The 18,023-nt window shown below is 58.2% G+C and overlaps 1 protein-coding gene across 1 annotated transcript in view; it reads left to right on the top strand.

The window, feature by feature from the left end:
- ITGA2B (integrin subunit alpha 2b) overlaps nt 1-9,321 on the top strand; it is a 63,435-nt gene extending 54,114 nt beyond the window's left edge. Inside the window, exon 30 of the mRNA XM_048829684.2 lies at nt 8,317-9,321. Coding sequence (XP_048685641.2) covers nt 8,317-8,412 — 96 coding nt within the window. The 3' untranslated portion in view covers nt 8,413-9,321. The remainder of the gene's footprint in view (nt 1-8,316) is intronic.
- The last annotated feature ends 8,702 nt before the right edge of the window (nt 9,322-18,023 follow it).

Raw genomic sequence — 18,023 nt, 5'->3', positions numbered from 1 at the left:
GGGATGGGAGACCTGAGAGCCTGTCACCTGAGCCAGGAGGGGGAGGGGGAGGTGACACCTCTGCCCAGGAATGTGAACAGAGGCTGCAGCAGGGAACCTGCTGGGTGGGGTTAGTTGGCAGTTGGGAGGCTGGGGGGGAGGAACACAGGGAACCCCAGGGCTGGGGTCTAAGCTCCCTGCTCCCCCAGAAGGACGTGATTGAGGGGTCCTGGTTGTACCCACAAGCTCTGTTGTGGACTGTGTTCCTGTTGTCCAATAAACCTTCTGTTTTACTGGCTGGCTGAGAGTCTCAGTGGATCCCAGGAAGAGGGGTGCAGGGCCTGGACTCCCCCACACTCCGTGACAAGTATCATCCGCAAATTTGCTGAGAGTGCAATCCACACCATCCTCCAGATCATTTATGAAGATATTGAACAAAACCGGCCCCAGGACCGACCCTTGGGGCACTCCACTTGACACCGGCTGCCAACTAGACATGGAGTCATTGATCACTACCCGTTGAGCCCAACAATCTAGCCAACTTTCTACCCACCTTATAGTGCATTCATCCAGCCCATACTTCTTTAACTTGCTTTCAGGTATACTGTGGGAGACTGTGTCAAAAGCTTTGCTAAAGTCAAGAAACAATACATCCACTGCTTTCCCTTCATCCACAGAACCAGTTATCTCATCATAGAAGGCGATTAGATTAGTCAGGCATGACCTTCCCTTGGTGAATCCATGCTGACTGTTCCTGATCACTTTCCTCTCCTCTAAGTGCTTCAGGATAGATTCCTTGAGGACCTGCTCCATGATTTTTCCGGGGACTGAGGTGAGGCTGACTGGCCTGTAGTTCCCATGATCCTCCTTCTTCCCTTTTTTAAAGACGGGCACTACATTAGCCTTTTTCCAGTCATCCGGGACTTCCCCCGATCGCCATGAGTTTTCAAAGATAATGGCCAATGGCTCTGCAATCACAGCCGCCAATTCCTTTAGCACTCTCGGATGCAACGCATCCGGCCCCATGGACTTGTGCATGTCCAGCTTTTCTAAATAGTCCCTAACCACCTCTTTCTCCACGGAGGGCTGGACACCCACTCCCCATGCTGTGTTGCCCAGCGCAGCAATCTGGGAGCTGACCTTGTTCGTGAAGACAGAGGCAAAGAAAGCATTGAGTACATTAGCTTTTTCCACATCCTCTGTCACTAGGTTGCCTCCCTTATTCAGTAAGGGGCCCACACTTTCCTTGGCTTTCTTCTTGTTGCCAACATACCGGAAGAAACCCTTCTTGTTACTCTTAACATCTCTTGCTAGCTGCAGCTCCAGGTGTGATTTGGCCCTCCTGATTTCATTCCTACATGCCCGAGCAATATTTTTATACTCTTCCCTGGTCATCTGTCCAATCTTCCACTTCTTGTAAGCTTCTTTTTTATGTTTAAGATCCGCAAGGATTTCACTGTTAAGCCAAGCTGGTCTCCTGCCATATTTACTATTCTTTCGACACATCGGGATGGTTTGTCCCTGTAACCTCAATAGGGATTCCTTGAAATACAGCCAGCTCTCCTGGACTCCTTTCCCCCTCATGTTATTCCCCCAGGGGATCCTACCCATCCGTTCCCTGAGGGAGTCGAAGTCTGCTTTCCTGAAATCCAGGGTCCGTATCCTGCTGCTTACCTTTCTTCCCTGTGTCAGAATCCTGAACTCAACCAACTCATGGTCACTGCCTCCCAGATTCCCATCCACTTTTGCTTCCCCCACTAATTCTACCCGGTTTGTGAGCAGCAGGTCAAGAAAAGCTCCCCCCCTAGTTGGCTCCTCCAGCACTTGCACCAGGAAATTGTCCCCTACGCTTTCCAAAAACTTCCTGGATTGTCTGTGCATCGCTGTATTGCTCTCCCAGCAGATATCAGGGTGATTGAAGTCTCCCATGAGAACCAGGGTCTGTGATCTAGTAGCTTCTGCGAGTTGCCGGAAGAAAGCCTCATCCACCTCATCCCCCTGGTCCGGTGGTCTATAGCAGACTCCCACCACTACATCACTCTTGTTGCTCACACTTCTAAGCTTAATCCAGAGACTCTCAGGTTTTTCTGCAGTTTCGTACCGGAGCTCTGAGCAGTCATACTGCTCCCTTACATACAGTGCTACTCCCCCACCTTTTCTGCCCTGCCTGTCCTTCCTGAACAGTTTATAACCATCCATGACAGTACTCCAGTCATGTGAGTTATCCCACCAAGTCTCTGTTATTCCAATCACGTCATAATTCCTTGACGTCACCAGGACCTCCAGTTCTCCCTGCTTGTTTCCAAGGCTTTGTGCATTCGTATATAATCACTTGAGATAACCTGCTGGTCGCCCCTCATTCTCAATATGAGGCAGGAGCCCTCCCCTCACAGACGTTCCTGCCTGTGCTTCCTCCCAGTATCCCGCTTGCCCACTTACCTCAGGGCTTTGGTCTCCTTCCCCCGGTGAACCTAGTTTAAAGCCCTCCTCACTAGGTTAGCCAGCCTGCTTGCGAAGATGCTCTTCCCTCTCTTTGTTAGGTGGAGCCCGTCTCTGCCCAGCACTCCTCCTTCATGGAACACCATCCCATGGTCAAAGAATCCAAAGCCTTCTCTCCGACACCACCTGCATAGCCATTCGTTGACTTCCACAATTCGACGGTCCCTACCCAGGCCTCTTCCTTCCACGGGGAGGATGGACAAGAACACCACTTGTGCCTCAAACTCTTTTATCCTTCTTCCCAGAGCCACATAGTCCCCCCCACCCTTTTAGGGGTGCCCCCTGCTGGCGGGGTTTGCTGGGAGGGGCTGCAGCAAAGGCAGGTTGGGGGCATGGACTTGGGCTGTGGGCTCCCAGGATTGCTCTTCTGGGCCACAGCCCAACCCGGCTCTGAGGCACCAGAGAGAGCCGTGTCTGATTTTTGGAGTCCAGTGTCTCATGGACCACATCCTCCTCGTGTCCTCGAACCCACACTGGAGAGGGCAGAGGTTGAGCTTGGTGAGGATACATGAAACCCAGGTGTACTGTGAGCGACCTGGGTAACTGACGCATCCCGCTCACTGGGCCGATTGGCTGGCGGATGGAATGTGACTCCAGGGATCAGGGGTCCAGTTTACAACATGGCCGGCTGGTGTGGAGGTTTAGGGCTGAGAGTCACCCTTTGTGCCCGGCGGTGAATGCCGGCGGTCAGCGTACCGCTTTTAGTTCTCCTCGGCCTTGTCCAGGTGGGCCTTGCATTCTTGGACCCCATGGATGTGCTGCACTCCGTCAGTGGCTGCAGGACTGGTGGAGTTGTTGGGTATGGCTGAGTGGAGATGGGGGTGCAAGCCACAGCTGGCACAGAACAGACTCTGCCCAATGGAGACACGGCTGGTGTTGCTGCCAGCAAACTCTGCTCGGGACTGGAGGCTCGACCCGTTGTCCTGGTGGAAATTCGTGAAGCAGAACAGGCATCGTTCTAACCGTTGATTCCCTCGTGTGGCCTGACTGTCCGTTTGTGGGGAGAGGCAGTGGATGTGCAAGTGCAGACCCCAAGCAAAACCGCGACACAAACTGCGGACCCGATCGCTGGTGCTGCTCTGCAGGGACCCGGGGAGGCAGAGGATGCAAGGCGCCGGGAGCTGGGCCATCTCTTCTGCAGAGGGCAGGTGCAGAATGGGGATGCCATGGACCACTTTTGTCAATTGGTCGACCAGAGTGAGAACCACAGTGTGCCCCTTAGACACAGGCAGTAGGGTGCCGAGGGGTTGCGAGCGCGGCACCTTGGTGCGGGTGCATCTTTCACAGGAATCAGCCGTCAAGCGGACAGTAGTGCATGTTCGGGGCACCTGAGGTGAGGGCGGCCAAACAGAGAGTCTCGAGGTGCCCCGGTGGCCTGCTAGTGGCGAGTCAAGACAGAGCCACAGTACCTCAAACTGGGGGGTCCTGGTGGAACATACAAGCGGCCCTTGACATAGAGCAAGCCATCCTGGACCTAGTGTTGGCCCTGGCCTGCTGTCTTCAGTTCCTTGGGAGGGGGCACCTTCCGTGTCGCTGAGTGGATCAGTGACATGAGGTCTTGGGGAACTGTAGCACCCAGGAAGTTCCAGGGCTTAAGATCATGTGGGGACTCCACGTGGGGGACTCCTGGATGGCGAGATATTCCCCTCTTTGGGACAAGGCACCAGCAGTCTTGGTCTGGGTCCTCAGCTGGTACGTGACGGTGAAATTGAAATGTGGGAAGAACAGGGCCCAGCGAAGCTGCCTCTGGTTCGATGCTTTGGTTCAGCGGAGATACTCCAAGTTTTTATGTTCCGTGTAGACCTGTACTGGGTACGATGCACCCTCCAGAAAGTGGCACCATCCTAAGAAGGTCGCTTGGATGGCTAGAAGCAACTTATGTAGAGCTTTGTGATTCTGTTCAGCTGGAGTGAGCATCTGAGAAAGCAGGTGCAAGGGTGGAGGTGCTGCTGGGGACCATGTCTTTGAGAGAGTAGGGCCCCAATTGCCACACTGGAGGCATCAGTCGGGATGGACCAGGAGCGGGGAGCTGGCAAAGATATCTTGAGCTGGTCGAATGCTTGTGGGGCTGCCACAGCCCAGGTAAAGGTGGCGTCAATGGGGCAATGTCGCCTGCAAACGCAGAGGTGAAACATCTATAAACGTTAGTGAAACCCAGGAAGCGTTGCAGGAACTTGATGTTTTGGGAGAGTGCCCCACCTTCTTGGGGTCCATTCACAGAGCACTGGTCAAAGCTGCACTTTTCCAGCTTTGATACAGGCTGTGTTGGCAGAGCTGTTCCAGGACCGACCGGACATGCTGGGTGTGTGACGGGCTGGGTCACAGAAACCCCCTGGGAGTGGCCACCTGATGGGCCAAGGCTACTTCTGCTCCTGCTTTCCTGCCCTGCCAGCGTAGGACTCCAGCGCCCTGCCTGGCTTGAGCCAGACCCGCGAGCCTGCTGCAAACCCAGACCCAGGTCTGAACCACGTCCCCTAACAGCTGTAGGCTCAATTGAAAGCAGCTTACAGAAGTGTTCCTGCCTTTAACACTCAGATGCCCAACTCCCAATGGGGTCCAAACCCTAAATAAATCCATTTTACCCTATATAAAGCTTATACAGGGTAAACTCATAAACTGTTCGCCCTCTATAACACTGACAGAGAGATATGCACAGCTGTATGCCCCCCCCCCTGGTATTAATACATACTCTGGGTTAATTAATAAGTAAAAAGTGATTTTATTAAATACAGAAAGTAGGATTTAAGTGGTTCCAAATAGTAACAGACAGAACAAAGTGAATTACCAAGCAAAATACGCAAGTCTAAGTCTAGTACAGTAATAAAACTGAATACAGATAAAATCTCACCCTTAGAGATGTTTTAATAAGTTTCTTTCACAGACTGGACACCTTCCTAGTCTGGGCACAATCCTTTCCCCTGGTACAGCCCTTGTTCCAGCTCAGGTGGTAGCTAGGGAGGAGCATCATGATGGCTCCTCTTCGGTCTGTTCCACCCACTTATATATCTTTTACATAAGGCGGGAATCCTTTGTCCCTCTGGGTTCTCAGCCCTCCTTCTCAATGGAAAAACACCAGGTTAAAGATGGATTCCAGTTCAGGTGACATGGTCACATGTCCTGTGAGACCCCAAGCCTTCATTCTTCCCAGCCTGGCTCGCAGGAAGGCCTGCCTGCAAACAGAGCCATCCACAGTCAATTGTCCTGGCTGCTGGGAGCCATCAAGATTCCAAACCACCATTAATGGCCCATACTTTGCATAATTACAATAGGCCCTCAGAGTTATATTTCATATTTCTAGTTTCTGATACAAGAGTGATACATTTATAGAAATAGGATGACCACACTCAGGAGATTATATGCTTTGTAATGATACCTTGCAAAAGACCTTTTGCATGAAGCATATTTTAGTTACATTATATTCACACTCATCAGCATACTTTCATAAAATCGTATAGAGTGCTACGTCGTAGGGCGTGTTGCTCAGGATCCTCAGAGAAGACGGGGATATCATTTAGGTGGATGGTGATGTGCTGGTCTGGAATGCCATGGAAGACCTTGTTCACTAAGTGCTGCAATGTTGCAGGGGCGTTTGTGAGGCCAAATGACATTCCCAGGTATTCGTAGTGGCTGAACTGGGTTCAAAAAGCCATCTTTCACTCCTGCTGGTGGATCCGAACCAGGTTGTAGCCCCCTGTAGGTTGAGTTTCTTGAATACCTGGGCTGATTGTATAGGGTCCAGTAGTTCTGGGATGAGTGGAAGGAATAACCAGATTGAGGGCCAGTAATCCACACATAGGTGCACGGTTCCATCTTTCTTTTTAACAAACAGAACTAGGGCCCTGGCAGGAGAGGTAGATGGCCATATAAAACCCTTGGCTGGGTTCTCCTGGAGGTTGGAACCCGAGCTGGCTGACCTGCGTTACTACATCATGCAGATATGGCCAAATGGCATCTTGGCCCCTGGGTGCAGCTCAGTTGAGCAGTTATAAAACCGTGGTGTGGTGCGGTGTCAGTGGTTTTCTTCTTGAAGACGTCACAGCAGTCACTGTGCTTGGGGGACAGTGCCAAAGCCAACTCTGGTGATGGTCCCAATGGACCCATGGCCAGGGCCGGGGCGTGTGTCTGGTTTCTGGGGTTTGTCAGATGGCGCATGCAGGGCAGACATGCTGGAAGAATTTGGAGCAGAGGCTAACTTGGTGCTCATGCCAAAGGATATGTGGGTCATGAGCTAACAGCCATGAAACGCCAAGGATTATGGGAAGAGTGGTGAGCAAATTGTCCCAAACTGGAGGAGGTCCGATGGTCCTGAATGGCAACTTCCAGCGGTACCGTTGCCTGTGTCACTGGCCCGATGACAGGAGCCATCTATAGTTCCAACTCGGTCAAGGACCGTCTTTGGTTGAACTGGATGGGCTGCTTTGTCCGCTGCCCCCAGTTCAGTGCCCACTGTGGTGGGATTCGGTGAGCTTCTCCGCAACACAGAGGCAGACCTGGAGCTCAGGGTGCGGGGAGTGCTCACCACGCCTGGGACATGGTTTCCATCATATGCAGGGTTTACAGTTTGGGTCAGTGGCTCTCAGCACCCGCCACTGTGCACATTGTCCCACTGCCCGCAAAGAGCCTGGTTCTCTGGCGTGAGCTGCGACATTCGGTCTCGAAGGGTGGGGAGCTCCTGGAAGAGGTCAGCCCCCTTCTGCATCTCCAGGGCCCGCTGGGGCAGGCCGACAGAGTGGTCTGCTGTCCCCGTGTCCCCCCAGGGTAATGTGTTTCCCGCACCACAGGCCAGGGTGGCTCAGGCAAGCTGTCAGGATCCAACACGGGCAGGCAGGCCCCACGGCAGAGCCGGGGGCATGGAGGAGTTCGTGGTCAGGTTCCAGGCCAGGGTCGATACCGGGGTCAGAAGGCGAAGCTCAGGCCAAACCAAGGCGGAAGCCAGGAGCTCAGGAGCAGGGGTGGGTGTTGGAGCAGCTACAGGTGTTCGGAGCTGCTGCCTGGACACTTCCTGGAACGCCCCTTGGGTGGCGGGGAGCCAATCAGGAGCCATGAGGCTTCTGCCTGTCAAACTCTGGAGGCGGGGCTTCCCATAATCCGCCTCCACCGATGCGTGGTTGGCGGGGCAGCCCGTGCCGGCTACAGGTTCTAGCCCTGCAGGTCTCACGCCCAGGGAGGGGGGCCCAGCCGGGGGGCCCAGCTAGTCGCGGGGGCACCCTGGAGGTCTGGCTCGGTGCTCAGAAGGGTCGGAGGGGGGGATCTGTCCCTGCAGAAATGAAAGCAACGGTACATCTGCCGGCCCCCCAACCCTGGGGGCCCCACATCCCCGGCCCCAGCCAGCGGGCTGCAGTGGGGGCCCTGCTCCTTCCAGGCGGGTGCCGCAGGTGCGTGGGAGGAGGGGCAGAGGCTCCCTCCTGTCCCCATTGCTCACAGGAGGGGGGAAGGAGAGCGTGGCCTGCCACAGCCCTGATTGGCTGCTCTTCCCCAGAAGGTGGGGCAGTGGGGTGGGCAGCCAATCAGAGGAAGTTTCATCCCCCAGAAGCGCTGAAATGTGGCCTCCAGCTGTGGGGCTGCAGCTGGAGAACCAGATTTCCCAGATCCCATTGAGCCTGCTGCTGCCGGGGGTGGTGGTGGGGGGGCTGTTGGAGGGGTGTTTGCGGGGCTTGGGGGGAACGTGCCTGCGGGGGCTGTGGGGGTAGGCATGCCCTTTGGAAGGGCCTTTTTGAGGGGTTGTTGGGGGGTGCTGTTCAGGGGAACCCTGTCATGTCTGGGGGCTGGGCTGTTCGGAGGTGTTGGGTGATCTGGGGCCTAGGCCGGGTCCGGTTTCACTGTTTCCCTCTCTCACAGATGGGGTTTTTCAAGAGGACCCGGCCACCCACGGACGACCAGGAGGAGCTAACAAGTGATGAGACGGGGGAGCCATGCATAGGGAGGGGCCAGTAGGGGGCGCCCCCCAACTGGTCCCCTCCTTGCGCTCCCGTCACTACCTCCTGCCGGTGCAGCCCGTGCCTGGGGCCTGTCCCTCGGTGGCCTGCGCCAGCCAGACGGACAGACGGCTCCTGCCCCCTGCTCCTCTGTCATGTGCACACCCCTGCCCCTCGCCAGCTGGAGCTCCCCAGCCCACAGCGACCTCCTCTCCCAGCTGCTGCCCCTCCCAGCCAAGGGGCCCAGGCTGTACCCTGTGGCAGGCCGTGTCCAGGTATGGACAGGGCTGGCCAGAGGAAAGTGCCCCTCCAGCCATGCCAACGGCTCAGCCCCAGGAAGGCCGTGCCTGGCTGGGATCTCAGTCCTGCCCCCGGCACTCGCGGGGGGGCTGAGACAGAGTCCAAGGCCAGAAGGGGCTGTTGGATCAACTCGTCTGCTCCCAGTACAGCCCAGGCCCCCGGTGCTGAGCCCAGAGCTGGCGGAGACCAGGAGCGACCGAGGGCCCCGAGCAGGGAATTGACAAGGTGACAGATCCACCCCCAAGGCTTCAGAGGAAGTTGGAAACCCCCTCAGGTCCCTGCCTAGCTGCCCTGGGGGAAACTCCTCCCCCACCCCAGACGTGGCAGAGCAGCTGGCCCCGGAGCCTGCTGCCCAGCCCCACGCAGCAGCTGCCCTGTGAGCCTGGCGCCTGGCGCTGCCTCTTGAGCAGAGGCTGATCAGCTCTAGGGCGATCAAACAGCTGCCGAGGCCCCCCCCCCTTGGAGGGCAGAGCACCAAGCCCCCGGCTGCACCCTTGGGGGGCCCTCTCCCATTCCCCGCCCACTGCTCCTGCACCACAGGCCCCACTCCTGGCCGTGGGGAGCAGGGAATTGTAGCCTCCCTCCTCTTGCTCCCTCTGTGCAATAAACGTGCTCCCAGCCCCCTGTGCAGGGCGTCCTTTCCTGGTCCACAGGTGGGGGGGGGCAGGCGATCGTGGTGCAAACCTGGATGGGAGTGGGGGTAGTGTGGGGTGGAGGTGGGACCCTCACATGCAGGGCAGTGGTGCCAGCATCCCTGGGGGGCAGCAGCTTTGCCTCAGCCCTTTGGCACAGAGGCAATAAGAAGACCCTCCCCCCCACTGGATGCTGGGATTGAGTCGGGGCATGAGAGAGCTGGAATCTGGGGGGAGGCAAGGGGAACTGGGGCAGGGCTGCATGCAGCTCAGCCAGGTCTGCCCCTTAGCGACTGGGGGGGCGACATGGGAGGATTTGGTGCCAAGGGGGTGGGAATTAGCCCTAGGCCTGGCTTTGGGCTGCCACGGGGCTGAGCATTCGTCTCTTGTCGCTGCAAACCTGCCGCGGCGCCTGGCCGCTGGTATACGGGGCCACTAGCCCAAGGGGCCCACTGCTGCCAGCATGCTCACCATTGTCCTCCGCGTAAAGGTGTCCCGGGGCGGGGGGGGGGGCGGATGTCACAGCTCCCAGGGCCTGTAGTGGGAGCAGTGCTTGCTCAGCCCCTCCAGAAATCAGGGCCTGGGGGGTGGGGGCGTCCACTGGGGCCCAAGGAATGAGGTCTCCTGGACTCTCCTACAGGCCACCTCCAATGGTGGAGCCCGGCGTTAGCGACTACGGGAAATGACCCTGATGCCGCCCATGCCAATGCACGGGGCCAGGGAGGGCTGGGAATATCAGTGGGCGTTAAATGTCGGGAGTGAGGGGCAGCAGCAGAGTGTGGGGTGCCCAGGGCTGGGAGCGCAGGGGGCCGCCGGTTGGGAGTGAGGGGCACCGGCAGGGCTGTGGGGAGCCCAGGGCTGTGGGTCGGGAGGGAGGGGCACTGGCAGAGCTGTGTGTAGAGGGGAGCCCAGGGCTGGGAGCGCAGGGAGCTGTGGGTCGAGAGTGAGGGGCGTGGGAGGAGGTCAGGGCTGCAGCGGGGAGGTGAGGACAGGGACAGGGCTGGTTTCTTCTACCTCACAAAAGCTTATGCTCACATAAATTTGTTAGTCTCTAAGGTGCCACAAGTCCTCCTTTTCTATTTCCTTCACTGTCCCACTTCCCCACCCAGCTAACAGGTAAGGTCCAGGGACACTCATCTTCCACTCTCCTCGCCTTCCCACCCTGCTGACTAGACACAGCCATCAGCTCACAAGGCTGCCTAGGCTCATCCAGACTTTCCTTACCAAGCACCTTGCCACTCCCAACAGATCCCCTGCCCTGCCTGTGTCTCCCCCCACTCAGCTGGGGTCTTATCTCCCCCCTTGCTCAGCACTGCCCTTGCTGTCCCAGTGGGGGTAGGCAGCGAGCTCCCTGCTTTCCTCACTGCATCAGAGCCAGCCTGAGCCCCTTCTCCAGTATGCAAGGGGGTGAGGAGCATCTCTCTGTCCCATCCAGCCCCAGGGGTCTGGTTACAGGAAGGCAGGTACCCTGAGCCTAGCAGCTCCTCCCCCCTGCCAGCCAGGTCATCTGCATTTTCACTGACCATTTCCCTCTCTGCCGTTTTGTTCCCTGGATTCAAATTCAAACCCTTGGCCGTTACAGGAGCAGGGCCTGGATCCTGTCCCAAAGAGACACAGTCACCCCACAACAGGGTCTCGCAGCTGGTGTCCTGGAGCACCCCAACAGCCAGCCAGCCCGACCCCTCCTGGGTCTGCACAGGGATCTGGGCCATAGGGAGAGCGAGGGGCTTCGTCCCTGGGACCCTCACCCAGCTCACACAGCCCCTCAGCCTCTAAGCCTGCACCACCCAGGGCCTGACACCAGTTCTCTGTCCCAGGATCTCGCCGCCCCAGGAATGTCTCCCCATTGACCATCACCTTCCGCTCCCACTGCGGGTCCGAGGGGCCTGGCCCCAGGAAACTCCACACAGACATATAGGCTGGGACCAGGAGTGGGAGCCTGTCCACCTCCCCACCCATCTGGCTGACCGAGTCTGTGGCCTTGGGACCCAGCAAGGGAGCTAGACACCGGGGCTTTTCCGCAGGGTCCCCCTGGTTCAAATCGCCAGCCTGCTCAAAGGCAGTGAGGTGGGCATCCACATCCCCCCCCCCCTTAACCAGGGGCAGCAATTTAGTCTCGAGGTTCCCTGCGGAACTGGCCCCCCGGGGTCTATCCCCACTCACCCCTGGGAGGTCCCCTAGGCCTCTCCGCCCCACCACCGCCAGTTCATGCTGCTGCTGCTTCTGCAGCTCTTTCTCGGGCTCTCACTGTCTCCCACAGTCCTCTTGCTCTCTCGGACTCAGCTCCAATCCCGTCCATCTCCGTTCCCCCGCTGGGGAACCCGATCATGAAGACCCCCGTCTGGTCGGGGACAGGAGTCTTGGGGTGCCTGGCTCCCACTCCAGCTGCTCCCAGATCCTGCCATAGCCCCATTTGGGTCAGGAATCTGTTCCTTAGAGCGGTCATCCTCCTCCAGCTGCACGATTAACTGTGCTTTGGTGAACTTTCCAACGCTCAACCCTCTCTTTCTACACAGGGCTACAATGTCTTTCTTAAGGAGATGGTGACAGGCCATCACTCCGCTTTTCCCAAGTTGTTGTGGACTCACAGGCCTGTGTGCTGTCAGCTCCCCACGGTTTCCAGGGAGAACCCCTAGTGTGCCAGCCCTTCTTGAGGTCACCACCTCTTTGCCAGGGTCGAGCTGCAGACTCCTTCACGCCTGGGACCGCTCGCTGCAATCCCCCGGGGGACCCTGTTACTGCAAAAATCCTTCTCTCTCCCAGGGCCAAGCCGCAGGCTCCTCCGCCTCTGAGACTGCTCACTGCAGTCCCCAGGGGGACCCCATTACTGCACAGTCCTTCTCGCTGGTCACACACTCCCAGGGGTTAACTGCCCCCCGAAACCTCTCCTCTCTGGGCCTTCAGCACGCCTGGTCCTCATCAATCCCCCTTCGTTTTACTGCTCCCCCATCACTTACTGCAGGAAGTGCAGTACATCCCACCTCTAACACCAGTTGGCACAGAGTCCCCGGGCGATGCTCTGGAACTGCTCCCCATGAAGCCAGTCAGGACTCTGGGGAAGTCTCCTTTCTGTGAGCAGCCTGTCTGCAGGACACAAAGCTCACACAGCTTCCCCCTTCCTGGGTCTGACCTCGGAGCATTCAGCATCCTCTGCCCCTCCGTGCGCTTCCCACAGTGAGTCCACCCGGACAGGGTCCTGGGAAAGCCAGAGGGTCCTGACCCCCAACTTCGCAGTCAGACGTGACTCTCAGCCAGTCAGTAAAAAAAGGAGGTTTATTAGACGACAGGAACATGGTCTAACAAAGAACTTGTAGGTACAGAGAACAGGACCCCTCAGCCGGGTCCATTTTGGGGGGGAGTGAGCCAGACAACCCTGTCTGCACTTCACTCCATGTCCCCAGCCAGCCCCAAACTTAAACTCCCTCCAGCCCATCCTCCTCTGGGCTTTGTTCCTTTCCCGGGCCAGGAGGGCACCTTATTCCTTTGTTCTCCAACCCTTTAGCTCTCACCTTGCAGGGGAGAAGGGCCCAGGCCATCAGTTGCCAGGAAACAGGGTGTCGGCCATTCTCTGTGTCCAGACCCCTGCACACACCTGCCCTCTAGGGCTCTGCAACGATCATACACCCTTACCCCACCACCTAGATACTTAAGAACTGCCTAGGGGAAACTGAGGCACCCCCACAATATTCAGAGGAAACATTAAGAACAGTCCCGCTTCGTCACAGTGTGTGTAGGGGTGTGCATGGATAGGGGCACGTGTGTGCGCACACTGCATATGTGTGTGTAGGGGTGTGTGCATGAGCAGGGATGTGCGTGTGTGTGTGTGTGTAGGGGGTGTGTACGCATGCACGTGTGTATAGGGGGTGTGTGTGTGTAGGGGGTGTGTACGCACGCACGTGTGTGTAGGGGTGTCTGCATGCACAGAGGTATGTGCATGTGTATAGGGATGTGTGTGTAGCGGGTGTGTACGCACGCACGTGTGTGTAGGGGTGTCTGCATGCACAGAGGTGTGTGCATGCGTATAGAGGGTGTGTGTGTGTGTGTAGGGGTTTGTGCACACAGGGGCGTGAGTGTGCGCGTGCGGGGGGTTTGTGTGTGTGTGCATTGTGCAGCCAGTTGGGAACGCGCAGCCCAACCCAGCTCTCCCACCAGTCCCAGAAGCAGCGAGTGGGCCCGGCACAGCCTAACCCCCTGTCCTGCCCTCTCTGGCCCCCCAGCTGGCTGCGCTGCCTGCAGGTAATGCTCTCAGCAACATGGGGGCCCTGAGCTGCCGGGAGCCCAGGCCCCTCTGCTAGACAGTGGGGCAGACAGTGAAGATGGTCTGGTTGCCATGAAGCCAGCCCCTTCCCCACTGCTGCTCTGCTCTGCTCTGCTCTGCAAGGGGCAGCGCCAGGAGCTCCAGTGCAGACAAGTCACCAGCAGCACATGCCCCGTGGCCCTGCTCGGGCTGACAACCTGGGCTCCTGGCGCTGGGAGGTGGACAGGCCCATCGGGGCCCTGTTCTGCCCACGCAGGAGCTCTCCCTACAGCCCCGGGTGTCCCCAGCTCCCCCGTGGCCAATGCCAGGGCATTGCTGCCCCGTGGGCCACTCCCAGCACTACCCCCATGTGCCCCATCCAGCATGCCTGGCCAGGGCCATCCTGGTGCGTGTCCCCTGGGCTAGGGGCCAGGCCGGATTTGGGGAAGGGGTTCGCGGGGGCGGTGCCTTTTACCCAGAGCTGCAGCGGTTTGTAGGTGACATGGTTAGAACGGGGGTAGGCGGCAGGACTCCTGGGTTCTCGCCCTGGCTCTGAGGGGCCTGGGCCAGTCACATTTCTGGAGCTCATTGGTTTCCATGGCAGCCGGGGGGACAGGGGACAGGCATTACGAACATGATCCTCCCCCTTTTGCTGGTGGGGCAGCTGAGGCCAGAGGCGGCCTTGCCCGGGTACCGCAGCAGTCCTGGCTCCCAGCCCCATGCTCAGCCCAGCCCCACCCCAATGCTCGTGTTTAATTTCACCCGCGTCGCCCACGCCCCAGGCAGGGGAGGGCCTTGGGGAGCAGCAAGAGAGCCCACAAGTTGGCGCACTTAGGCTGTGTTTCCCCAGGACGTTATGGCTGAGAAGGGTTCAGAGGGGCCCCCACCTCGCCCATGGGGCCCCCCTCAGCTCCCCGCAGCGGGGCCTCTGCTGGTCCCTGCTCTACGCAGGGCTTGGCTGGCAGGATGGGGGGACTGTCCCCAGACAGCGAGATGAGGAAATAACCCAGCCCACTGCCCAGCCCCGTGCCAGCGAAGGCGATCTCCTCCAGCCCCCCAGCCGCAGCTTGCAGAGGGGCTGCCTTCGGGGAAGCTGTGAGCAGCTTGGCGCAGTGCACCCAGAGGGACACTGGCCGGACGATGCCGCCCAATTCACCAGCTGTTTGAACTGCCCCCAGGTGACAGAAAACCCCATTTCCCCTGTGGGAGAACCTGTCTCAGCTGGTGACCCAGGGCCAAAAGGTGCTGTCACGGAGTCCCTGGGCGATGCTCTGGAACTGCTCCCCATGAAGCCAGTCAGGACTCTGGGGCAGTCGCCTTTCTGTGAGCAGCCTGTCTTCAGGACACGCAGCTCACACAGCTTCCACCTTCCTGGGTCTGACCTCGGAGCATTCAGCATCCTCTGCCCCTCCGTGCGCTTCCCACAGCGAGTCCGCTCAGGCGGGGCTCCTGGGGAAGCCAGAGGGTCCTGCACCCCAACTTCGCAGTCAGACGTGACTCTCAGCCAGCCAGTAAAACAGAAGGTTTATTAGACGACAGGAACATGGTCTAAAACAGAGCTTGCAGGTGCAGAGAACGGGACCCCTCAGCTGGGTCCATTTTGGGGGGCAGTGAGCCAGACAACCACGTCTGCACTTCACTCCATGTCCCAGCCAGCCCCAAACTGAAAACCCCTCCAGCCCCTCCTCCTCTGGGCTTTGTTCCTTTCCCGGGCCAGGAGGTCACCTGATTCCTTTGTTCTCCAACCCTTCAGCTCTCACCTTGCAGGGGGGAAGGGCCCAGGCCATCAGTTGCCAGGAAACAGGGTGTCGGCCATTCTCTGTGTCCAGACTCCTGCACACACATGCCCTCTAGGGCACTGCAATGATCATACACCCTTACCCCACCACCTAGATACTTAAGAACTGCCTAGGGGAAACTGAGGCACCCCCACACTATTCAGAGGAAACATTAAGAACAGTCCCACTTCGTCACATCTCTCCCCCCTTCGAGATCGAACTGAGCGGGGTCACTTTAGCCGGTGACCTGGGGAAGTTCGAAGCCACCAACGTTCCCATGGATGCCCCAGCATCTCTCCCATTCCTTGGTAGGAGTTACACCAGGCCCTTCCAGTTTCACGCCCTCCCTTAGGTCAGGGGTGGTCGATAGCACTCGCAGGCCGCATGTGGGAAGGTTTATGCAGCCCATGCCCTTTGGCCACCCCAAGAATGTCTCCCCATTGACCATCACCTTCTACTCCCACTGGAGGTCCGGGGGGCCTGGCCCCAGGAAACTCCACACAGACATATAGGTTGGGGTCAGGAGTGGGAGCCTGTCCACATCCCCAACCACCTGGCTGACGGAGTCTATGGCCTTGGGACCCAGCAAGGGAGCTAGACACCGGGGCTTTTCCGCAGGGTCCCCTTGGTTCAAATCGCCAGCCTGCTCAAAGGCAGTGAGGTGGGCATCCACACCCCCCCCCTCCTTAACCAGGGGCAGCAATTTAGTCTCGAGGTTCCCTGCGGAACTGGCCCCCCGGGATCTATCCCCACTCACCCCGGGGAGGTCCCCTAGGCCTCTCCGCCCCACCACCGCCAGTTCATGCTGCTGCTGCTTCTGCAGCTCTTTCTCGGGCTCTCGCTGTCTCCCACGGTCCTCTTGCTCTCTCAGACTCAGCTGCAATCCCGTCCGTCTTGATCCCCCGATGGGGAACCCGATCATGAAGACCCTCGTCTGGTCGGGGACAGGAGTCTTGGCGATGCCTGGCTCCCGCTTCAGCTGCTCCCAGATCCTGCTATAGCCCCAGTTGGGGTCAGGAATCTGTTCCTTAGAGCGGTCATCCTCCTCCAGCTGCACGATTAGCTCTGCTTTGGTGAACTTTCCAATGCTCAACCCTCTCTTTTTGCACAGGGTTACAATGTCCTTCTTAAGGAGACGGTGACAGGCCATCACTCCGCTCCTCCCAAGTTGTTGTGGACTCACAGGCCCGTGTGTTCTCAGCTCCCCACGGTTTCCAGGGAGAACCCCTAGTGTGCCAGCCCTTCTCAAGGTCACCACCTCTTTGCCAGGGTCGAGCTGCAGACTCCTCCGCCCCTGAGACTGCTCACTGCAGTCCCCAGGGGGACCCCATTACTGCACAGTACTTCTCGCTGGTCGCACACTCCCAGGGGTTAACCGCCCCCCGAAACCGCTCCTCTCTGAGCCTTCAGCAGGCCTGGTCCTCGGCAATCCCCCTTCGTGTTACTGCTCCCCAGTCACTTACTGCAGGAAGCGCCATCCACGGGGTGCAGTAGATCCCACCGCTGCCACCAGTTGTCACGGAGTCCCTGGGCGATGCTCTGGAACTGCTCCCCATGAAGCCAGTCAGGACTCTGGGGCAGTCGCCTTTCTGTGAGCAGCCTGTCTTCAGGACACGCAGCTCACACAGCTTCCACCTTCCTGGGTCTGACCTCGGAGCATTCAGCATCCTCTGCCCCTCCGTGCGCTTCCCACAGCGAGTCCGCTCAGGCGGGGCTCCTGGGGAAGCCAGAGGGTCCTGCCCCCCAACTCCGCAGTCAGACGTGACTCTCAGCCAGCCAGTAAAACAGAAGGTTTATTAGACGACAGGAACATGGTCTAAAACAGAGCTTGCAGGTGCAGAGAACGGGACCCCTCAGCTGGGTCCATTTTGGGGGGCAGTGAGCCAGACAACCACGTCTGCACTTCACTCCATGTCCCAGCCAGCCCCAAACTGAAAACCCCTCCAGCCCCTCCTCCTCTGGGCTTTGTTCCTTTCCCGGGCCAGGAGGTCACCTGATTCCTTTGTTCTCCAACCCTTCAGCTCTCACCTTGCAGGGGGGAAGGGCCCAGGCCATCAGTTGCCAGGAAACAGGGTGTTGGCCATTCTCTGTGTCCAGACTCCTGCACACACATGCCCTCTAGGGCACTGCAATGATCATACACCCTTACCCCACCACCTAGATACTTAAGAACTGCCTAGGGGAAACTGAGGCACCCCCACACTATTCAGAGGAAACATTAAGAACAGTCCCACTTCGTCACAGGTGCCAGATGGCAAAGGCCCCTATGAGCATCCACAGGGCGAGAAGCCCCTGCCCATGGGCCTGACCTGGGGGGTGGGGGTGAGAGGGAAGAGGGGGGAGGCCAGGGACCATCTGGAAAACCCAAGACTGAGGGGAGTGGGAGCGCGGCAGAAGAGAAGAATGAGGGGGGATTTGATAGCTGCTTTCAACTACCTGAAGGGGGTTTCCAGAGAGGATGGATCTAGACTATTCTCAGTGGTAGCAGATGACAGAACGAGGAGTAATGGTCTCACGTTGCAGTGGGGGAGGTTTAGATTGGATATTAGGAAAAACTTTTTCACTAGGAGGGTGGTGAAGCACTGGAATGCGTTACCTAGGGAGGTGGTGGAATCTCCTTCCTTAGAGGTTTTTAAGGTCAGGCTTGACCCAGCCCTGGCTGGGAGGATTTAGTTGGGGATTG

Source organism: Caretta caretta, chromosome 27, assembly GCF_965140235.1.
Source record: "Caretta caretta isolate rCarCar2 chromosome 27, rCarCar1.hap1, whole genome shotgun sequence".
Lineage (NCBI taxonomy): Eukaryota > Metazoa > Chordata > Testudines > Cheloniidae > Caretta > Caretta caretta.
The sequence above is the reverse complement of the archived record's forward strand: the minus strand, read 5'-3'. Positions and strand labels throughout refer to the sequence as shown.